Source organism: Mixophyes fleayi, chromosome 4 (assembly GCF_038048845.1).
Source record: "Mixophyes fleayi isolate aMixFle1 chromosome 4, aMixFle1.hap1, whole genome shotgun sequence".
NCBI lineage: Eukaryota > Metazoa > Chordata > Amphibia > Anura > Limnodynastidae > Mixophyes > Mixophyes fleayi.
In genome coordinates, this window is record NC_134405.1 from 215,940,808 (window position 1) to 215,963,339 (window position 22,532).

Genomic DNA, 22,532 nt, shown 5'->3' on the forward strand with positions numbered 1-22,532 from the left:
ATAGTGCACATCATAATGGATTTTAATAAGACAACATCCATTTTAAGTAGAATTGCTTTAAATCTACATTAAACAACACACTTAGGGCACAAGACATTCTTTACCTGTTACAAATAATGAAAAGAAGAAGGGAAAGTCTTTAACATAGCTTTTGAAATAACAAATATGGATTCTGGGTTTTGTAATTGTGGCTAAACTTTGTAGCTATTATTTTTTTAATGTAATCATTTGATTTTTTTTATCTTTTAATGTGCTTTTATTTATTTATGATTAACAATGAAATCACAAGTGAAGAATCAGGACCTTGTTTTGTTTGTGTGGGGGAATCCCTCCAGTACTCACTTACTGCCAGGCATTATTACACAAAGTCACGAAAAATCCAAAAGTGCATGAAATGGTGCAGGATAAACAAACATGAGTCAAATGCAAAGTAGAACTGTCAGTATCACAACATCACCATACTCTACAACTATATAGATATACAATAGATATACAATCTAAAATTTACCAAATTGCTCCAAAACATATAATAAATATTATGTGATTCTTGTAACAGCAATGTTATTAAGGTAAGGGCTAGTTTCTTAGAATGTTCAGAGCAACAGGAGATGAGTGTGGTGCTCTTGAGGGAAACAGAGAGTGAGTAGTTATGTGAGTGAGGACAGAGCAGTGTTCTTATATGAGGAGGGGAACAGAACAATCTAAGAGCAGAAGCGGAGCAGTGCATCACTGGTCCCCATAGTAAAATTTGGTTAGGGGCACCCCCAGGTTTCTGAGCATGCTCAGATTAGGTTTCCACTCTGCTCTTTTATCACATAGTTGCCACACTCCGTTCTCCCACTATTGCTACGCCCCTGTATGAGAGGTAAGCTGTTGTGTCAAATGCATTTCTATATGATGTGAAGATTGAGTACATCACCTTCAATCTAGATCTTCTGTGGGCAGTACTGGTGAACAAAAATGATGGAAGTAAAAAAAACCTCTTCCTCTCTCTCCCTCTCTCATGCTCAGCAGTGACTCCAAAAACATACTGGTAGGTTAATTGGTTGCTAACAAGTTGACCCTATTCTGTGTATCTGTGTGTGTGTTAGTGAATTTAGACTGTAAGCCCCAATGAGGCAGGGACTGATGTGAGTGAGTTCTCTGTACAGCGCTGCGGAATCAGTGGCCCTATATAAATAAATGGTGATGATGATGATAATGACCCTGTGCATTTAAGTTTTGGCCAACTGTCAGATTTTAAAAACATTGTAGGTTTGAACCAACATTCAGGTTCAGTTGAATTGTGAGCAGATTGTCAATACAGTTGGGTTAACTGAACCTTGTGAGATTCCTCATTTCTACACATTTAATTAGTGAATGGAGGGAAAACCTAAATTATTATTAATCATTTTGAAGTTAGATTACTCTTTATACAATTACATTTCTAAATTCCTTTATAAATAAAGACTTTGGGATATATTTTCCATTGCCTTCATGTTTTGCCAGGGGCACTGTAAGAATCTTTTGCTTTAGCCAAGTCTTTTGCTGTTGAATGATATGATGTCAGCTTTGATGCCCATCTACAAGAGAACAGAGAAAACTTGTTTCCAGTAAGGACAATGTGTTCTGTATTGAATGTGGAATAGCATTATGCACTATGTGAGTGGTCACAGAAAAACAAATTTAAAAAACCCAAGCTAAATGTTTATTATATAGTTATAGTGTATAAGCATGTAGATAGATATGGCCTTCATTCAAAACTTCATTTAACAACAAAAATAAAATGAAAAAGACAATTACAAAGCTTTGAAGCCCAATGTCAGGTAGAAGGTGATGGCTGCTTCTAATATGGAAAAGTTGTATTCCCAAAGTACTATAGCTCTTTAATAGGTCACAAGCTGGGTCACCCGCCATTGCACGGGTCCAATTTGTAATGTGCAGCAGTTTATATATATGTATTAGAAAATAGTTTCCTTTTTCGATATTAAATAACTATGTAAGATTCGCCAGCTTTACCTTGAGAGCTGTGGAAGATATTTGCCAACAAACAAACAAAGAAACAAGCAAACTTCTTCTTTTATTTAGAGAGAGAGATTATGCTGGATATGTAGTGATGAATGAAACCCCAAAAATTCTATTCACATTCATCCACTCCACTTCAGATTAAAATTTGTGAATAGTGCAGAGTTTTGCAAATCACGGATTATGTATGATTGTCTGGTCCAAATTGGTAAATTGTGAATTGCTTCAACCAGTCTTCAAAATGCAAGTAGTAAATTAGTCTAATTTTAATAATGCACAACTTGATGTAATCCACAAAAAATGTCCTCAGCCTAACTTCTCCCATCAGCCATTGCAAATACATTCCATGCACTTTGTTGGAAAACGAGACATACCAAAGCAAATTGAGGCATGTGAGGTCACCCAAGAGGAGTTTGCACTGTGTCTTGGCTGTTTTGTTTTTTGTAACTTTCAAGTTGACGTATTTCCAGGGAGTCTGTTTTAAATTAAACAATGACAACAAAACACTTGTATTTGCAGTTTAAAGAACCAATTCCATGAAAGAGTGGTTGTTCAGGCTGTTATTAATATTATCTAATTCCGCACAATTTGTTCGGTGTCATGTAACTACCATGACAACCACAGTCACATAGCATATGATGTAGTCAGCAGAGAAGCTTTCTCCATCCTTTTACCACATTTATCTACACATGACATGCTGAGAGTCTGAGTCTGTGTGTGACAGGCAGCCAAACTTGCCTGCCACCCAGAGACATTTAGAAATAGAGATACTGATTTGTAGGACAGCTAAAAAAAAATGATAGATGCATCAGATACTTGCTGAAATAGTACTTAACTTGCTTTATAAAGAAAAATATCTTTGTGGGGTTGCTACTTTAATAAGTTATGGAATCTATTTCTACTTGTTCTAGACTATTTCTTCATTGCAAATCACTGTTACTAGACTAAATGGTAGACTAAATTGAGTGCAGTTATTATTCTAGAAAATATTGTGTAGGAGATGGAAATACATTTGAGAGTTATTAATTGTTGATTAATTTCCATATTTTTGAGTACTGTTAACAGTGATGGTTATTTGTACACCTAAATAGTTAATGATAATAGCCCAAAATGTTGTTGTTTGTCAGCCATAGTGTTTTAACAAATTATCTGAATGAGATCAAACTGAGTTGCCAGTGTATTTCATGAATTCATTTGCCTAATGTGAATCCAGTGGCGGATCCAGGGAACACTTGCTGCCGACGGCTGCACAGTATGTGCAGGTCCGTCCAGCTGTGACAGGCAGGGACAGTGTGCTGCCTGGCTGCTCTGACTGTGTTTAAAACACAATCAGAGCAGCCGGGCAGCACACTGTCCCTGCCTGTCACGGCTGGACGGACCTGCACATAGTGTGCAGCCGTCGGCAGCCTAAGATGCTAGAAAGGGACGGGGCCTAAATCGCTTCCCCCCTAAATTGCCCCGGGTACAGCATTTTTCTAGATCCGCCCCTGTGTGAATCTCTGAAATTTAGGTGAATTTCAGAATTTGGACTACTCTGTAGACATAGCGGCATTTATCAAAATGTCCCTGATCATGACAATAAGGCTATTTTTTTATTTTTGCTTATCTTGGCAATAAAAAGTACTTATCACCAAAATTTAACAATAAAATATAACCATTGCAGCTGAGAAATACTCGGCTGCCCAGGCACTACTGGGCAGGACCGGTAATGGGTAACTTACCATCTCACTGGACATATGTGTTTGCTGGTTTGTTTATGCACAGTGGAAATGAAAGCCCAAATTCGTTCAGTTCAGTACATCTAAAAAAGTAATGGAAACACATTTTAGAATGTTGTGAGCCGTTATTTTCATTGATAATTAAAAGTAAATTATGTGTTCTGTGTTTGGATTATTATTTTAGTTTTAAAGGTGGACACATTTTGCAGTCATCAAAAAATTTATTCGGTAGTAAAATGCATTTTTTGCAAAATTTGTTTGCAAGGATGGACACTTTAGAATGCATTTTGAATTACTTTGCCTCTGGCACCAAATAAATTAAATTTTAAGTGGTTTGTATAGGACTGGTTATAAGCTGTTGGTAGTAAGATACCTATGCTATAAATTTAAAAAAAAACAGCATTATGCACTCTGTTTTCAGCCTTTATAGCGATTATGTTTTTTTGCACATTTAATGGAACTCTCACTGCCTAAAATTTATACAGGTATCTAAAGTTAAAGCTAATGTTTCATAATTGTTTGAAGGGCAACTAATTCTAAAATACAAGTTGATCTAATTTTTTTTAAAAAAACAAACCTGTTATAACATTCATAAATACAGCTAACTACTACAAGAAAGGCAGCAGCAACAATACGTCACTGATCTACTTTTGGGTTCAAAAGTTGGAGCTGATTAAGCAACAAATAATTGACTGTGGATCTTGATTGGGTCAGGACATTTAAATACCAGCAGCAATGATAAGTAAGCTAATCTTCTGAAGAAGGTACAAGTTTACTAATACACATCAATGAGCTTCATCTTTTGGACTCTAGAGTGCAGACATTTTGGACAGATTATTGCTATTGAATTAATAGATTTATAGGGCACCTTTCTTCATTTTTAAGCAACAAAAAGTGTTTCATACAGCTTTGTACCACCAGAAAGCTATCAAAACTGTTTCAACTCACCTTGACATAGACACTCTGCAAGTGTCTGATACACTGTTGAAGGGATACAGCCCTATTCTTTCATGAGACATTTTACCAGTTAGTATTTTGCTAATGAATGTGGAATATGTTGTCACTAGTCAGTTATGTGTTTTCTTTTCTTTTTTTTATAGTGAGACACAAGTTAGTAAAACATCAGCAACTACAGAAGTTTTAGCACTTTATCTCCTGTCAAACATGCCCCGATAAACACAACTTTTTTTGATACTGAGTTCTCTTCCTCCGGTTATATTGGAAAAATGGTGAAGGAAAAGCGGAACTGGAAGATTGTATTACTAAAACTTTGCTCTTCATAACCTGTTCTGCTCTGAAATTTGATTCATATGAAATTTAATTGCAACTTCTCTCATCTCTAGTCTAAACTAGTTTGAGAGCTCTTGAGCGCTTGAGTCATGTGCTGAATAATGTTCGGAGATGCAAGAGGATTTGTTTCCATTGCAGGAACTGAAAATCCATATCCACATTTGAACTTGTACCATTAAAAGTATCATAGTTTATTTGCTACAGAATGTTCCTTTTATCTGTTGTAGTAAAACTTCAAGCTAAAAAAATGCAGTTAGATACACCTGTCAGATGTTGGCAACTTAATTTCTTGTATTTTCCCTTTCTGCACCAGGAAGACATGCAGATTTTCCCTATTCGGACCTGCATCACTTTATTATTTATTTTCTGCTCCATCACAATGATCCACCAAACTGAATCTTATATTTTATTTAAAAAAAATGGGGGAACATTTTTTGTTGCAGTAGATTAATAAATATATTTTAACTTACATATATTATATAGGAAGACCCACAAACTATACCCCAAATTTTATAGAGCTTGTAATAATTGTATGGATACCAAATATGTTTACTTTATTGGAGGTTGAATCTACGTGTGTGGGTCATAAAGAGGTATAAAGAAGTGTGTGTGTGTGTGTGTGTGTGTGTGCTAACACGTGCTCTAACACTAGCAGTGCTGTGGGGAAACTACTCTTATACCAGTCCTTCCTGCAAGTACACACCAGTGACAATGTCATCATTAATATCAATGTTTCAATGGGTCCTGGAAGTGCCTCCAGTGGCACGGCACAGAGCAATCTCACAGAGATCACCCTGTATTTGAGCTGAGGAAGTGTTCTAGACATCTGATTCTCCAAAAGACATACTGGTAGGTTAATTGGCTGCTAACAAATTGACCCTAGTCTGTGTGTGTGTGTTAGGGAATTTAGACTGTAAGCCCCAATGGGGCAGGGACTGATGTGAGTAAGTTCTCTGTACAGCGCTGCGGAATTAGTGGCGCTATATAAATAAATGATGATGATGATGATGATGATCTGATTGCTTCTTGTATATGATCCAGGTTCTTCCCAACTCGCTAATATTGTTAACCACAGTTAGTAACTAGGATTAGCAGTGTTCTCTTAAAGCAGTGCAGGGACATACATGCACTTTTGGGTCACTCTTGAAGCAGTAGGGCCCAATTGTAAATTTTTAGGTCTATGGTGCTGAAAGGATCACAGTTATGATATTTTTGTCTTCATTAAACATTGTCAGACAGTAGAGTATTTTATACTTTTCTGACCATATGAATTTCTTTTTTGTGATACCTTAGAACCTCTAAGGTAATCACATCCCTCTGAATAGAAAAGGTAAAAAAAGATCAACTGAAAGTCATCAACTGGTTAAGCAATATAAATAACGCCTTCCTTCAATAAATAATGTCCCTTACGATAGACAAGCTATGATAATGCAATACCTGCTTTCTCCATAAAGTCACCATAAGTTGCCTACCTCTAGGAGTGGATATGGTAGCCTAAAGCTGGTTTAGATCCTTGCAGCAATTATTTACATTTTGTTTTTATGAGCAAAAAGTTCAGTTACAGAACAGTTGAGCTGTATTGAAATTGCAAAATCTAATTGACCCAAACAGAATCCAAGTTACTAGATATTTCAAAGATGTTTAGTATGTATTATATATTGTCACCAACTTTGTCATTTTAGGTGGAGAGGGTCATGAAACTGTCTATCCATGAAGTTATGGATCAGTCTATTATAGCTTATGATGAATCTCCAAGAAAAGAGTGGGTTCTTCACTGGCCTGGACAAGTTGTCTTAGCTTCAAGCATGGTCCATTGGACAATGGAGGTTTCAAAGGTGATCATTTATACTGTTTACTTTTAATAATGGGCACATATTCAGCAGTCTTGTTCTCAATAACCACAATTTCTCTTAAACTGTTTTTACATGTCATCCCACTGTAAGATTCAAATGATGCATCCAAATATTAAAAGTAATTGTTTTCTGAATACAGTTTAAACTGGGCAGACATTAAAGCAAATGAATTGTTTAAAATTAATTTTGTGCATTATCATCAGCTATTTATATAGCACCACTAATTCCGCAGCGCTGTACAGAGAACTCACTCACATCAGTCTCTTCCCCATTGGAGCTTACAGTCTAAATTCCCCAACATACACAGTGAGAGAGAGAGAGAGAGAGAGAGAGAGAGAGAGAGAGACTTGGGCCAATTTGACAGCAGCCAATTAACCTACTAGTATGTTTTTGGAGTGTGGGAGGAAACCGGAGCACCCGGATTAAACCCACACAAACACGGGGAGAACATGCAAACTCCACACAGATAAGGCCATGGCCGGGAATCAAGTTCATGACCCCAGTGCCGTGAGGCAGAAGTGCTAACCATTAAGCCACCGTGCTATCTCCCTATCTACTTTAATGGCAGTTTAGAGACCTCTCTCAATTAATCCCAATTATTCATATATATCTTATAAGATTTTTATTTTATCAGGTATTAAGAGCTAAGGAGAAAGGCTTCTCTGTAAGTGAAAATATAACCTTGCTTTTATTTTTTAAGTTTACCTATTTATATGTTGGTGTGTTTGTCAGAGAAAAAAAATTAACAAAAAATAGGCATTTATTTATTACTATATATACTTATAACGAGCAAAATAGACTTTTTAAAAATAAGTTTTTTGTTTATATTGAAGGCACATTAAAATCATCCTTTAAAAGGTAAGCCTATAGTATAATAAATATATTCATTATATTCAAATCCTAAAGCATTAGCATGCTTTTTATTAATGTGTATACTTTGTGTAGACAGATAATTTCACAATGGATTTTATATGTAAACTCAACTTTGTGTATCTTAAATTAAATCATGGCTATACAAAATAAAGTACAATTCAGCATTTTGTTCAAATGTAGAAAACAAAATTGCTTTTTAAGAAGCAAGGGAAGAGGAAAACCTAATGACATATATAGGAATTAACCACAAAAAATAGATGTCATCAGTAAATATCTAGGTATGCCTGAGTCTAGGGATTTATTAAACCCCGCATTAGATATCTTTGTTTATGGTAAATTAAATATTTATTTAGGTTATATTTAGTAAAGGGTATATAAGTATGTTTTACATTTACTGCCTCAGTTATACGTCCACTGAGAATAATTAAATGAGCAATACCTTAAACATATGGGGTTTATTAAGTACATATGGACAGACGGATTACACAAATGGATTAGAAATCATCTATTAATGACTAAATCTCTAGTATTTGTGCTACATGATATTAGAAATAAAATGTTCAAGATGGCACAGAAGGATGAAATAACAGGCAAACACATGCATCTCACAGCTGTCAAATAACATTGTTCTTACATTACTAATGATAAATCTGCCCACACACACAATGATTTTGTCTCAAAATGCAATCATGTTCGATCATACAATTATGACTACAGGTGTGGAAAGATTTTAATGGAAAAATCTTTCATCATTTAGACAATTTTGATTGTCCAGTACTTGACAATTGTACTGTTACATATGTAGACAGATTGAACAATAATAACTTTTAATTAACTTTATCTGTGCACGCTGAATCTGTCAAATTTATGAGCTTTATATCGTTCTATGTGTGTACAAATTAGTAAATGAAAACATCCTTTGTGAAAATATATATCAAGTAAAATGGTCAGAATAGCTTCAGGGATAGGTACCGTAAATATTTTACACAATTACTGAATACTTTTCAAATGATAATTTTAAAGTAAGTCATCAAAATAAACTGCAAAAAGAACATGAGCCTTTGTAGTAGCAATTGGTTTTCACTTTGACCTGATAAGGTTGTTTTAATATTGAGTAATCCAATACATGTGCGCTGAAGTGTGGACATTTATAGCGTTAGTTGTCAATTAACATACACCTCAACATACTGTAAAAATATTTCCCATAACCTTTGACAAAAAAAATATGTTATTAAAGAATAGAAGTTAGAGGTTTTACACAGTGCATGTCTGCAAATGCAGTTATGCACATCAAAATTCTTTTGGTTATTAACCTCTAGAAAGGTTATTCAATAGGCTTTTACCCAAGAGTAACTGAACTGTTAAAGTGTGTCGAGAATTGCAAAAATAAAGTACTTTAAATTCCAGCCCAGGGCACACAGTAGGTCTATAGTCTAAACAAATGTTGATGTTTTATTTATTTTATGTATCTATTTATCAAATTTATAAGCTCCTATGATAAATTATTTAACAGTATTAAAATAAAAGGTTGACTCATGGGCCAGTTTAAAAGATGTCAAGTAGTTGGGAATGCTTTGCTGGTGGTCGTCAGAACTTTAAGGAGGCTGCTGGACCATTAATGAACTTATGTGAGTTTTCGTACAAGTAGGGATAACTTTTTTGCTTAATATGTTCTAGCATGGGGCTATGAAAACCCTGTCTTTCATATGCTCTTCTACCAACTGTATATTTCCCCCACATTCACGCTTAGATCACAAAGTTCACTCACCTCACAGGTTCTGCTAATAATAGGTAAAAGGTATAAAAGGTATAATTTATTCCAACTTATTGTCTGCTCATCTCTCTAATGATAGTAATAGTGACTTATGGGTATCTCCCACCTTTTGTGATTGAACAGTGGTAATGTAGGAAATAAAATTAAGGTGAGCTAATAAAAAATACATTTTCTTGAGAGTCAAATGGGTGTTTGCTATGGAGAACCCATTTTAATAATTTCTTGAGGTGTAACACTGGCCTGAACTGACATGAAGCCTTCCAAATTAAAAACAGAATGAAATAATATAGGTTTTCTAGTTCTTTGGGGACCCAGCTCACAGTTTTGCTTCATAGTATTTCTTTATGTAATTTATCATGCCTTGTTTTGCCAATCAAGTGACTACCGATAAATGCACAAGTCCAGTGCCCACGTCTAGACACAATGTGGTCATGTAGTAATACTATGGGTCTGAATCATCAAGGCACGTATTCTGAACACAAACCACATTCAGTATTATACGTACATATTTAGGCTTTATGTACTCACAAATAAAGCATGGCACAGATCTCAAGATACGTGGGCTGTTGAAATTAGGTGTACGTCTGAGGTGCTCAACTACACAAGACGCTGCATACATCGAATATCCGCAAAAGAACGCACAGGAAAAAAAAAATATTGAATTAATGTCACCTGGTAATAATAAAGGCATCAATGATAAAACAGTTAAAACATTTTTTTTTTTCCCATGAAATACATTAGAATGTTGTTAATGTCTACTGAACATAAAATACATATTTACAGTTGTTTGTGAGTGCAAACACATGTTATAGCATGCATACAAGACTGTCATCACTACTGATCAAGACTTAGACTAGCCCTTTAGCTGGTACAAGACATACGGCAGAAAAACGAGTGACTTTGAGATGTTCAGAGCTGGATTCGGACGTGGCTGCATGTGCGTGAGCTTGGCACACCCCTAATGTATTTTGACTACAGCAAAATCTGCCGATTCTGGACACGCACAGAGTGATTTTTCGTGCAATACAGACAAAATCAGCAGATACGTGTTTTGAAGAATCAGGCCCTATGAGTTCATTGGGGTTAGTGAGACGCAAAACAGAGCTTATTTTGAAAGGGTCCAATGTGCGCTAAGCTATGCTCCATCTGTAAGTTAACATATATTAAGGATGTTTGTTCAGAAATAAAATATGTCAAAAAGATTTGTATAATGTTCATTTCCAATTGTCTTATCAATGAGGATGGATGGGACTTTTAAATGTTCTTTGTTTGCCACATATGTCAAGAAGCAATATTGTGGAAGGTATTTTTATCAGTGAAATCCTGGGCTTTCATGCAGAACTACAGCTGCTGTCAATTAGTTGTAGGTCTTCACCAACGCTCACAGTTCTGATATGAGATTGCATTAGTTTCAGAAAGGCAGAATTATGTGGTTAGAGAAAATGTTTTTCCAACAATACTCAAATCCAAAACACAAATCAAAATTCATTGTAGGATTGTTGTTGGCTTGTTTCACCATTTTTATTTTTCTTCATATACTTGCAATAATTGATGTCGCGGACACATTTGTAACACACTATAACATACATTTGAACAATTTGTTTTTTTAACAATTACGGAATCCTTTATCAATCCGTACTGTAGCAGAAAATGTGGTCATCAGAAAGAGAGGAATTTATAGAATTAAACACGTTATTATTTGCAGAAAATCCTTCTATTATGGTATTTTTATTGTCCCTTTGATTTCTACATCTCTGCAGGCTTTTGAGAAAAAAGGAGAACTGCAAAGCTGTCTGAAAAAATGCAATGACCAAATTGAAGATATTGTCAATCTCGTAAGAGGAAGGTTAACCAAAATGGAACGTATTACTCTTGGTGCTCTGATTACCATCGATGTCCATGGTATGTTCTGTAAATTGGGGTAACAGGTTTTGCAGCGGGTATTCAATCAGATCATCTGAATGCTGACAGCAGCAGGAAATAAGGGTACAGGTTTTGTGGGAGGCAATGATCTGTCTACTTTTGTGAGTATGTTAGTGAGGACAAGGCTGCATGTGACAGAATTAGTATCATGATGTGAGTAGGGGAATTGAAGCCAGAAGTCACAAACTGATAGTACTATATTGAAGGGAACATGGTCCACAACAGCACAGAATAGTGGGCACATTTCTTACTGATAGAGAAGGATCAGGTGAAACAAACTTCTATGTGAAAAATGTTGACTCTTTCAATTTCTTCTTGGTGTTCTCTAGCTAAGAGGTTGAAACCATTATTGCACCTTAATTGTCTCACATTGCATATCCTCTGATCCTCAATACATCTAGTAGAATAAGAAATCTGACAATTATGTTTGCTCTGTTTGGATTTCTCCATTATTGGCTCTGTTCAGTGTTACGCCCTCCAATGTTTCTCTATGTAAAACAAGAAAAATTCCTATAACAGGCTCTGTCACAGTAACGGCAGCTGTGACATCTCTGCCCCCCCCCCACACACACACAGTCACCATCACCACAAAGAACATGCTGAAGGTGCCTTTGCTCAGAGATGGTTAGGAAGTGAGAGTAAGAGTCAATGGGAGGCAATGTCACCTGCTGTTGATGGACCAATGCATGATGGCACTGGCCATCATGCATTGGTCCATCTGGTTGCTAAATCTGTGGCAAAGTATTAGCCGGAGGTAAGCATGTTCCAGATATGTGCCACTTGGCCTTTTATCAGAATTTATGCATGTAAAACCCTGATATTAGACTTTCCTCTAAGGAGAGAGGAGTACATTTATGATGTTGTTATACACTCACGATATCTTTTACTCAGAATACAACTTTACAATCATATAAAGAACACATTCATCTTACATAGTGCGTAGACATGATATAGTGCAACATAGATTATACAATACCACATATGCTTACAGTTCACCACTGTACCTTAAACTGCTTCACTATCTGCATAAAACATATTTAATGTTACCTGGTTATGTGTTGCTACTGTTACTGATGATTAAGAAGTTGATCCCCCGTCCACTGGAACAACCTCCCTCGCTCCATCCTTCTGTCCTCTAATCTGAGCACCTTCAAACAGGCTGTCAAAACCGATCTGTTCTTCAAAGCCTACCAGCCATCCACCTAACCATCTCCTTCCTTGTTCTCCTCACCTCCCACTTCCCTGTCTCCTCTTGCACTTGATCTCCTCCACTGATTCCTCTCGTGCCTGCTGTCTGTTTCTCCTCCCTATAGTATTTAAGCTCTTCCGACCATGGCCCTCTTCTCTTCTGTCTCAATACCATTTCTTCTTCTCCAACGTCACTGTACTTGCTTTGCTTGGAGCCTATGGAGTCTTGGTTTTACTCGTTTTGATCTATAGTGTTGTACCCCGTATGGTCTACTGTTTGCACTGTATTTTGTACATCGCTGCGGATACCTTGTGGTGCCATATGAATAAAGATTATTATTATTAATAATAATAATAATAATAATAATAATAATAATAATTATAATAATGATCATGGCTTGGTGCTGCTGCCCTTGTTATTGTTGATGTTACATTTCCCATCTCTGGCCAATTTGCTGTTTGCTTTTTACAGCTTGCTGTCATATAGTCACCATTTTGCCCACTACTCCAGATGTCAGTAGTTAAGTGCTTCATATGCCAGGTGGATGTACACAATCCTGGCCAACAAGGATGACTTTTTTCTTTGTAAAACGGCAAATTCACTGTTTTGGAAAAATAGTTCCTGTTGATTGTCTTCCACCTAGGTCACACACACTATATGAGCTCTTGGAATGCTGACAACAAACTGAAAGAGCATGAGTTCCTGGGCTAAAATTTTGGCTAACATTCATTCATCAAAACAGTGCTGTTATGTCATATTCCTTTTTCTCCAAACATGTCATAGAAGGTTGGTGAGAAAATCTTGGTATAATGTTTACAGCAGAATTAAAAGATGAGGATACTATTATTAAGCAGGAAAAATCCACCATTAAGCTCCACAGGAGGTTTCTGTCCACCCTGAGCTCGCTTATACCATAATCTTGATCGTCACTTACCAAATGGATAATGGTAATGTTACCTAGAGTATGTTGTTCTTTACCAGATACAGCAATATTGAGTTGGGACTGGGAGAAACTACTCTTTTTCTGTGACACATAATTCCTCTTGGCATCACAATGGGTTTTATAATGTACTTAACTTGTACTTAACTTTGATGTTATCAACAGCCTAATGTGCACATTTTACAACTACTAACGATTTGACCACAAAGGCAACACTTTCATTTGAGAACACCATTTTTATCAATATATAAAAAGACCATGCTAAACATTTTGAAACAAAAAGTGACAGAGGACTGCATGATAGTAGTTGAGGTTTTTTGGAGCAACCAGTAATGGTGTTTGCAGACATTAAGCAAGACAAAAAAATTTTTGACTGCAGATCAGCTCCCCCCATCCCTAACTGTTAAAAACTGTAATCTAACTAATCCGTTACCATAATCATCATTCCCACTTTCTACATTTGTATTAACACACTTCACTGTGCACAAATCAAAATATAAATAAAAATTAGACAATGTGCCTCCCCCCACATCCTCAACTAGTCCAAGTGCTAGATTGCCTAGGCTGGTTTCCACTGTAACAGGGAGACCACATTGTGTCCCCCCTTCCAGAGTCTACTAGTTTTGCTTCTTAGTGACCTCTGTTTATACTGTCTTTGCCATCCGTGTAAGAGGCCTCAACACCTACTGTCCAGCTTGGGGCTGGCTTTCACTAAAGCAGAGAGACCCCTGTTCTATGTCTGTCTCCCATCCAATCACCATCTTTGTTCCAATACAGAATTGTTTTTTAGTATTTGTTGTGGGTCACAATCAATGTCATGTTACCTACAGCAACTGACTGTGTAGGGCAATGGTACAACATCTTTAAAGCAAAAGTTCTGTATAATAAAACTACTGTTAACGTACCTGTTGTATATGATATGTGTGTTCAGTATTAGATTTCATTTAAGAACTTTCTTGGTTATTTTAAGGGAGTTTGTTCAAAGTTTTAAAAGTGTATAAACCGTAGTTAAAAAATGTCCCACATTAAACTGCATCAAGGTGTCATTACCTGAGAAAGAAATTAGCTGAAATTTCACAGCTAATGTTGGATGCATCATTTTGTCATTTACTTAATGATGATCATCTGTCACTTCTAAATCTGTGGAGATAAATATGGGTTACCGTGCTCAGTGTTGAGCATAGTTTAATTAATGATAGTGTCACAGATTCTGTGGGGTATTTAAAGTCACTTTAATGGTTTTCTGATTTTGCATTTGTTAAAATTACATTTTTAGAGATGTTATGCAAACTAGTTGCGTACTGCAGTGTCCAGAAGTGATGCATTGGAAATGTTCACTGTCAAATGTAGGAAAATGTCAAGAATGATCTAAGCATTTGCTTTTTTTCCCATTATTTCCATGCCTGAATCTATTTAATATGCAGCATTAACAAACATTTATTGATAAAGGCTCATAGGCATGGACCTAGGGTGGAAGTGGAACCCTTATTTAATCTTACCGCATTTTGTCTGCCAACTTAAAAAAAATTGAGTAGCATTTTTATTTATTCTGTAAGTATAGGATGTGGTGGAGGCCACTGACATTAGTATATACTTTATTGATGAAACAAGCACTACAGTTTGGTTCTGCATTTAAAGGACCTGTGTGTGATGTTATAATGGTCAGGTGCGCAAAATAGATTTATTTTTAATTGTAGAGACCCAATATTAAAAGGAAAAGTCTCACTTTCTCCCTCTGTAAATATACTGTGTGTATGTATATATATATATATATATATATATATATATATATATATATATATATATATATATATGGTGCACGTCTTTAAATTAATGAAATGTGTGTAAGTGAATAAATTAATTTCAAAAAGTGTAGCCAGGGCAATTAGGACCACTGTTTTTTTTATAAACAAACGAAAAGATAGTCTGGCGTTCTAAAACAAACAATATATAATTCACTATGTGTCAGCATTTACATAAATAGAATTATGTGCACAATATAGCTATATTGGGATAAACTCACCTGCCAATGTCTGTCAAGGCATCTCTTGTAGGTGAATCCCTAGCAGGTGAAACAAATATGTCTCCATTTTTAAAACTTGCAGCACCTGAAGGCAATAGTCTGACTCCCAAAAAACAAACTAGAAATTAATGAAAACATTTATTAAATTAACGAAAATTTAATACAATCTCTCTCTCTATGTAAATAATAAAACAGCAAATTATCTATAACAAAATATTGTTCAATTCAGTTATAATTAAAATACTATGATTCTATGTTTTTGTCATGAAACTACTGATCTTGCATCATAAGAAATAAGAAAACTCTTACTGTGAAATATAAGGAAAATATGATATTAATCCACTTTGGGTTTTCCATGACCCTGCAGTCAACCTGTGGCCTTGTGCTTTCACATGATCAGCGTGACTTCTAATATCCTTAAATTTACTGTAGGGGGTACGTAATCCCATATGTAATATTTAATATAGAGATTAGACTGAATATTAATCCTGTGATAAAAATAGTTTAAATTGTAACATGAATTTTGAATGTCCTATCTGTAAGATTTTAGAGTCTTCCAGTTTTACACAATTTTATTTTATTTTCATCTATACAACCTGTTAATTTCATGAAACTAAATTTCCCTTTTCATTTTCCAAATGAATTTCCTTATGCTTGTAATTTGTGCCAGACTACTCCGGGCATTTTCTGACTTCGAGCATGAAATGTTTATAGATATTTAATGTGTTGTTTTTCCTTTTGGACTAAACATGCTCTATGCCTTTAAAACATGACTTAATGCAATAAAATATATAATTGACCAAATGCTAAAACAGCTGTATTTTAAAGCAAGATGTGCAAATCTCTGGAAACCTTTGCATGCATTTTATTGTGCCATATGAGATTATCAACAGCTTGGCAATGATAAATATGTTCCCTGGCCTAAGATTTTATGTCAAGTGAAAAGCTGAAATCTTAGAGAGCTAGAAATTGAGTATTTATAGCATGCAGACAAATTTCTTGTGTTAACAATCCTATAAACATTTGCAAATCTGGCATCGTACAGGGAGTCAAAATGAGTGAATGCCAACTTTAAATATTGGGATTAGTGCTAGCACAAGACTTGGGGTTATCAAACGCACTAATCATTGCTGAGCATACGCACCCATTGCAGTGCAGTCAAATGTTAAGTAAACTACTCCTGTAATAAACGGCAATCAGATGTGGTACGTGATAGTGGTTAGAAAGTACTTACTGACATGTTCACATTCATAGGACCTCCTGTTCTACTTCTGTCCATCAATTCATGCTCATGACTCAGTAACAAAAATGTTTATAAAGAAGAAGCGATGGGACAAAGTATTTCAGAGCCTTTTTTTCAATTGAGGACAGCAATATTATTATTTTGAATTAGAGTTTTTATTGGACCTGTCGTGTTAATATGCATGTTATCGTCTACTTGAGATAATAGAAAATGGGTTTATACGTCCATTAAATAAGATTATGAATAAACGTTAATAAGAGTATAGAGGTAATGAGTGCACTTAATGTAAATTTATCATATTCAAATCTGGAGGTCGGGATATGCCTTAAAATACAAAAATGGTCATTTATGTGAATTGCACTTTTGGCCTTTTTGTGTTGTTTGTTATATGCACTTTGTAGGAACGTGTATCTCACATTACATGCAATGTCAAAATCAGAGATGCTCAGGCTTGCTTTCCCGAGAACCAAACACACCCGAACTTAGCAGATCCGAGTACCGAGGTCTCTGTATTTTCGCGCGCCCTCGGAGTTGAAAATAAGGCAATACGTCATTGTTACATTGTCGGATCTCCCGAGCTTTGGATTCTATAAGTACCGCCCTCCACGGTGATCCAGCCCCATTTCACAGAGGGGCACAGAAGGGGTAGCATAGTTCTTGGCAGTCTCTAGTGCAGTTGGGCAGTGTCATAGGTAGAAAACAAAGAGAAGGGGAAGCAGTGTTCTTCAAAGTCTCCAGTGACATTCAGGAGAGCTCCATTGCTAATTGTCATTGCTGAAATAGAAATAATAGGTCTAGCAGACTTGGTCTTCTAAATCTGCAATCTTTGTTTTAAAATATATGAAAGTAATATTGTGACCTGTGAGGTGGTCAAAATTGACTGCAAATTACATTAAATTAGTGTTATTGATAATAATGTAGGGGGGTAAAGCAAAAATATGTGATTTTAGCAAAAAAATTGGGATTTTAGAAAAATTCGGAAACCAAAACATGAAGTTAATCCAGATCCAAAACCAAAACCAGAACACGGGGGTCAGTGAACATCTCTAGTCAAAATGTTCTCACTTTAAAGAGTATAAGAGTATGAGCTCAACATAAGGCTCGATATCAGCGGCATTTAGCCCCACAGAGAAAGTAGGCACACTTTACTAATCTGGATATAATATGAAAACAGTTGTTTTTAAACAGATTTCAAAATGTTTATATTGGTTTTGCATAAAAGTAATGAAGATTTAAAATCAAATTTTATTTTAACATTAATGGAAATGTATTATAAAGATCTAGGGGTAAATGTATCATACCCCGGTTTTTTCAACTCGCCGGGAATCAGCGTGTTGACAGCTAAAATTTAAAGCCGCGCTGGCTTGTAAAGGCAAGCGCTGCCTTTACAAGCCAGCGCTGCTTTAAATTTTAGCTGTCAACTCGCTGATTCCTGGCGAGTTGAAAAAACTGGGGTATGATACATTTACCCCCTAGTGCCTGAATCTCAGTAATACACAATATGCTAACACTATGGGGCAGATTAAATTCAGAAAATATCCGGAACGTCCGCAAGACACTTTGTGCGGATATTTTCTGACAGAAGTAGGGCTGATTTCTGATCACGCCCCATAGAGGTGCGAGCAAAATTCTGCGTTACTCTTTACTGTAATTACGGTAATAAAGCGCGGCCGCGATGTTCTGGGAGACATTGCAGCCAACTGAATCTGCCCCAAAGAGCTAAGAAAAAAGTGAGAACTTATATTAGCTGTTTGTTTGTTAAAAGTAAGTGAACCTAACAAAACAACTAATTATAAACATGTTGCAACCTCTCAAACAATGACACTTTACAGAACAATGCTAACAAGTGTCCTCTACCAGGACGTTGTACCACAATGCTGAAGTTTAATAGTAGCATCAAGTCCTTAATAAACCACTTTGATCTCCTGGTTTGTTGCTTGTCTCCATTGATGACTTCGTGAATAAGATAAATCCCCTGTGCTATTTATGGCATCATATCATCAGAGGAAATAATGCAACTGCTTGTTTACCTCATGTAAGTACAATCTTAAATGTTTACAGTTTCTTATACCCATTTAGGTATTTCACTTGATTTAATAATGTGTGTATTTGTGCTGTAATGTAACATAGATATACTAGCAGTTTAATATAGACCTGTCACCTACACAAAAGAAGCATCCATTTTGTAGGCTTCACCAGTTAGCAGCCTATGGGGGCACTATTACCGATATTATGGTAATAGTAGGTGTAATTACCATTGATACAGTAATTTCAATGCCAGCTTTTTGCTCCTTGAGCTGCGAGCAGAAAGCAGGGTTAAAATTACCATAATAACGATAGTTCCTTTATTGCAGCGCTATTCTGGGGGAATTAAATTCCCCCCTATCAATTTGCTAGGAACTAGGGACATCACTTACAGATATACAGTACTTTCTAGTAAATTGATAGTCTATAGTCATTCTAGTTCAGTGAACAAAATGGATGTCTCTACTGTGTGCATCTAATATGTCCCCTTTAAGTTAAAAACATGCAATAAAATAGAATAAACTGTTTAAATTAATCAGCAATAATTAATAATAAACTCACACAATAAAATAGAAACTGCCCAAATATCTACATCAATCAATATAATGTATCCCAATTTACCACATGAATGCAGAGGGTATAAGTTACAACATCCCACAAAGTTATCTTATTAGGCTAAATTACATGACAGCAAGTACTTTAGGATTAAAGTGTTAGGAGGGTAATATATTATGTTTATGAACCTATTTATGAAAAGTAATGACTTATTACAGGTACTAATAACTGCTTTTAATTCTACAATTAGTGTTCTTTTTTTTTACGTGGACCATATGTTTGCAATTGGATTATGTTACATACTTTGTGTTTGAGCTTATTGAAATAATAGATTAACTGGTGCTAAGCTTTTACTACATTATTATTCAGATTTCACTCTGAAAAAGAGGAAATGAAGGACAATAACTTGTTGTTTTTTTAATTTTGGTTTTAACATTTAAATTACTTTTCCCATGTTTCCTTCTGTTGCCCATTTTATGATCATCCTTGTTCTAGTGTTATTTCCCCATAAGCCGCATTTAGCATAAGCCATATCCTGATCTCCAAATTTGTAAATAATAACTCAAAGAGCTTTAATTAGTTATAATTACTACTGGGGCTGTTTGAAGGGTGCCCTTCTTTCATTTTATTTATCTGCATGCAATGCATACATTCTGGGTAAGCAGCTGATCCTGGACATTAAACAAGGAGCTGACCACTCACTGATTGGGACTGTCAACTGTTATTACCATCAAAGGTCTATGTGATCATAGTTCTTAAGATTCCCACAAGCTTAATGAATTCATCATATTTGATATGTATTATCATCGTTAAAATATTTTCCGTTACTAGGCGCCCCTCTCGTTATGCATTTTCTTTAACTTAAATAAATTTTATTAATTGTTAAATTGATAACCAAACCTTCTGAATTTCTAAGCTGTTGGCTTCACACCACTTGATATGTTCTAGTGATTACAAAACTCATTTACAAGCTTTTGGGGGTGGCCTCCACAAAGTGTGATAATCAACCCATACAAAGAAGTTGAGGACAAAGGAATTAGATATAAAAATGTATACGTTTTTAAAAAACACTACTAAATGTAATCATTGCATATTGCAATAGAGTGATTTTGGATAAATCTATTATAACATAACAAGCTGCTGCATTTTCCACTGAGAGACTTAACTGTTTACTGTCACAATCTGTAATAAGTCTAATCTTATTTTACAGTATGGTAATATAGTGTTAAATCAGGGGTGTATGATATTATATCATGTAAAGACTATATTTGAACTGCTGACAGGCAATTAAATATTCACATAAATAGTCCCAATACTAATTTCAGATCATGCACCAATTTGTCTGGTATTTCACCAATGACGGTTCTCTTATTTGTATCACTCCAAGAAATTTAAATACTTTATAGCAAAGCCATAATTATCATAGTAGCAGGGGTTTTGCAAATGCTCTGGGATCCTCTGCTGGGGGGATCTGCCTCCCCTATCTTTGTCATTTGGATATATGTGCTTTTGAATGTTGCTATGGATCACACAAATGTCTACACATGGGATTCAATTTCTTAGATGAAAATATGAATTCCCCACTACTGCTGTGGGAGTCTTCCAAAATAGTGAGGAGGTGACATATTAGAGTATATGCAGTCACAGTTTATAAATGATTTATAGCTAAATATAAATTATATATATGTTTACTCTTAGAAGAAAAATAAAGCTGAAACAAGAGCTCAACTTTTAATTTTCACAGACCGTACAGAACAACAATTAAGCTTTATGGGCAACAATACTAGCAAGTTGTTAGCTAATGTAACAAAGCTAACTTGCCTAAGTAGAGAACTGGAACATTAAGGGACAATCAGGGCTGAGTCATACTGATCAGTAAGATATTAGTAGGCTATTTGAATAATTCTACAGAAATGCATACTACTCCATACTAGAGATGCTCCGGCCCACCTGAACTTAAGGTATCCAAGTAGTCTCGCATGCCGGCTCAGTACTTTCGCGCATCCTCGGATCTGAATCGAGGAAAAACGTCATTGTTGCGTTTTCGGATCTCACAGGTTTTGGATTCCATAAGTACCTCCTGAGGAGATCCAGCGCCATTACACACACAAAAACAGGGGTAACAGTGTTCTTGTCACTCTCCAGTCTCCAGTGCCATTGTTCAGTGCCATTGCTCACACAGAAACAGGGGTAGCAGTGTTCTTGTCACTCTCCAGTCTGCAGTGCCATTGTTCAGTGCCATTGCTCACACAGAAACAGGAGGGGTAGCAGTGTTCTTGTCACTGGAAATGACTGGAAATTAATGTTATTGAGGTTATTAATAATGTAGGAACAAAAAAAGAGCCAAATTATGTGATTTTAGATAAAAATAGGCTTTTAGAAAAATAAATAGGGATGCAAAAGTTAATTCAGATGCAAAACCAAAACCAAAACACGGGGTATAGTGTACATCTCTACTCCATACCCTCACATACTATCTTATTTGCAGATGTTTCCAAACTCACAGAGGACCAGAGAAAACTTTTGAGATAAATATTCTAAACATCTAAGGGATATGTATAAGAAAAATATTGCTGGTCCTGACTGGTATGTGGTAAAATGATATAAGTTCCTATATCTGCATATGAAAAATTTACATCAGGAATTATCCAATGCAATTTATAGTGAAAACCCCCAGAGACCAAGATTCATAAAAATCGTTTACAATGATGATTCCAAAGCCTGATAAAGATAGACTTCAACATGTTGGCTCTCAGATTGCATACATTCCAGCCTTCATTATTAGCAAATCACCAACTAGGTAAAGTCAAGAATGGCAACTAATTAGAATTCAAGAAGCAACACAAAATCACAATCTTTTAAAAAATATTTTATTATTCCCAGATACCGACAAAGCGCCCCTCTTTCATAATTTTAATATTGGAGCTTGTGGTCCCTTTTTCAATTCGTACATCCAATAGGTATATTTTGGAAGTATGAATATATTATTGTTTGGCTTTGTGAAAATAAAGTTGATTTTTTTCTAAAATCTCATTTCACTCTTTTAAAAATGAAATATTTTAGTGTGAGCTTCCCCATGATAGCTTCTCATGAATAGGAGATGTTGTTTGTATGCAGAGCAG

At 35.6% G+C, this 22,532-nt stretch overlaps 1 protein-coding gene across 1 annotated transcript in view; it reads left to right on the forward strand.

Annotated features, from left to right (window-relative positions):
• LOC142150794 (dynein axonemal heavy chain 3-like) overlaps positions 1–22,532 on the forward strand; it is a 947,133-nt gene that overhangs the window by 303,567 nt on the left and 621,034 nt on the right. The window contains 2 exon segments of the mRNA XM_075205980.1: positions 6,695–6,847; positions 11,273–11,414. Coding sequence (XP_075062081.1) covers positions 6,695–6,847; positions 11,273–11,414 — 295 coding nt within the window.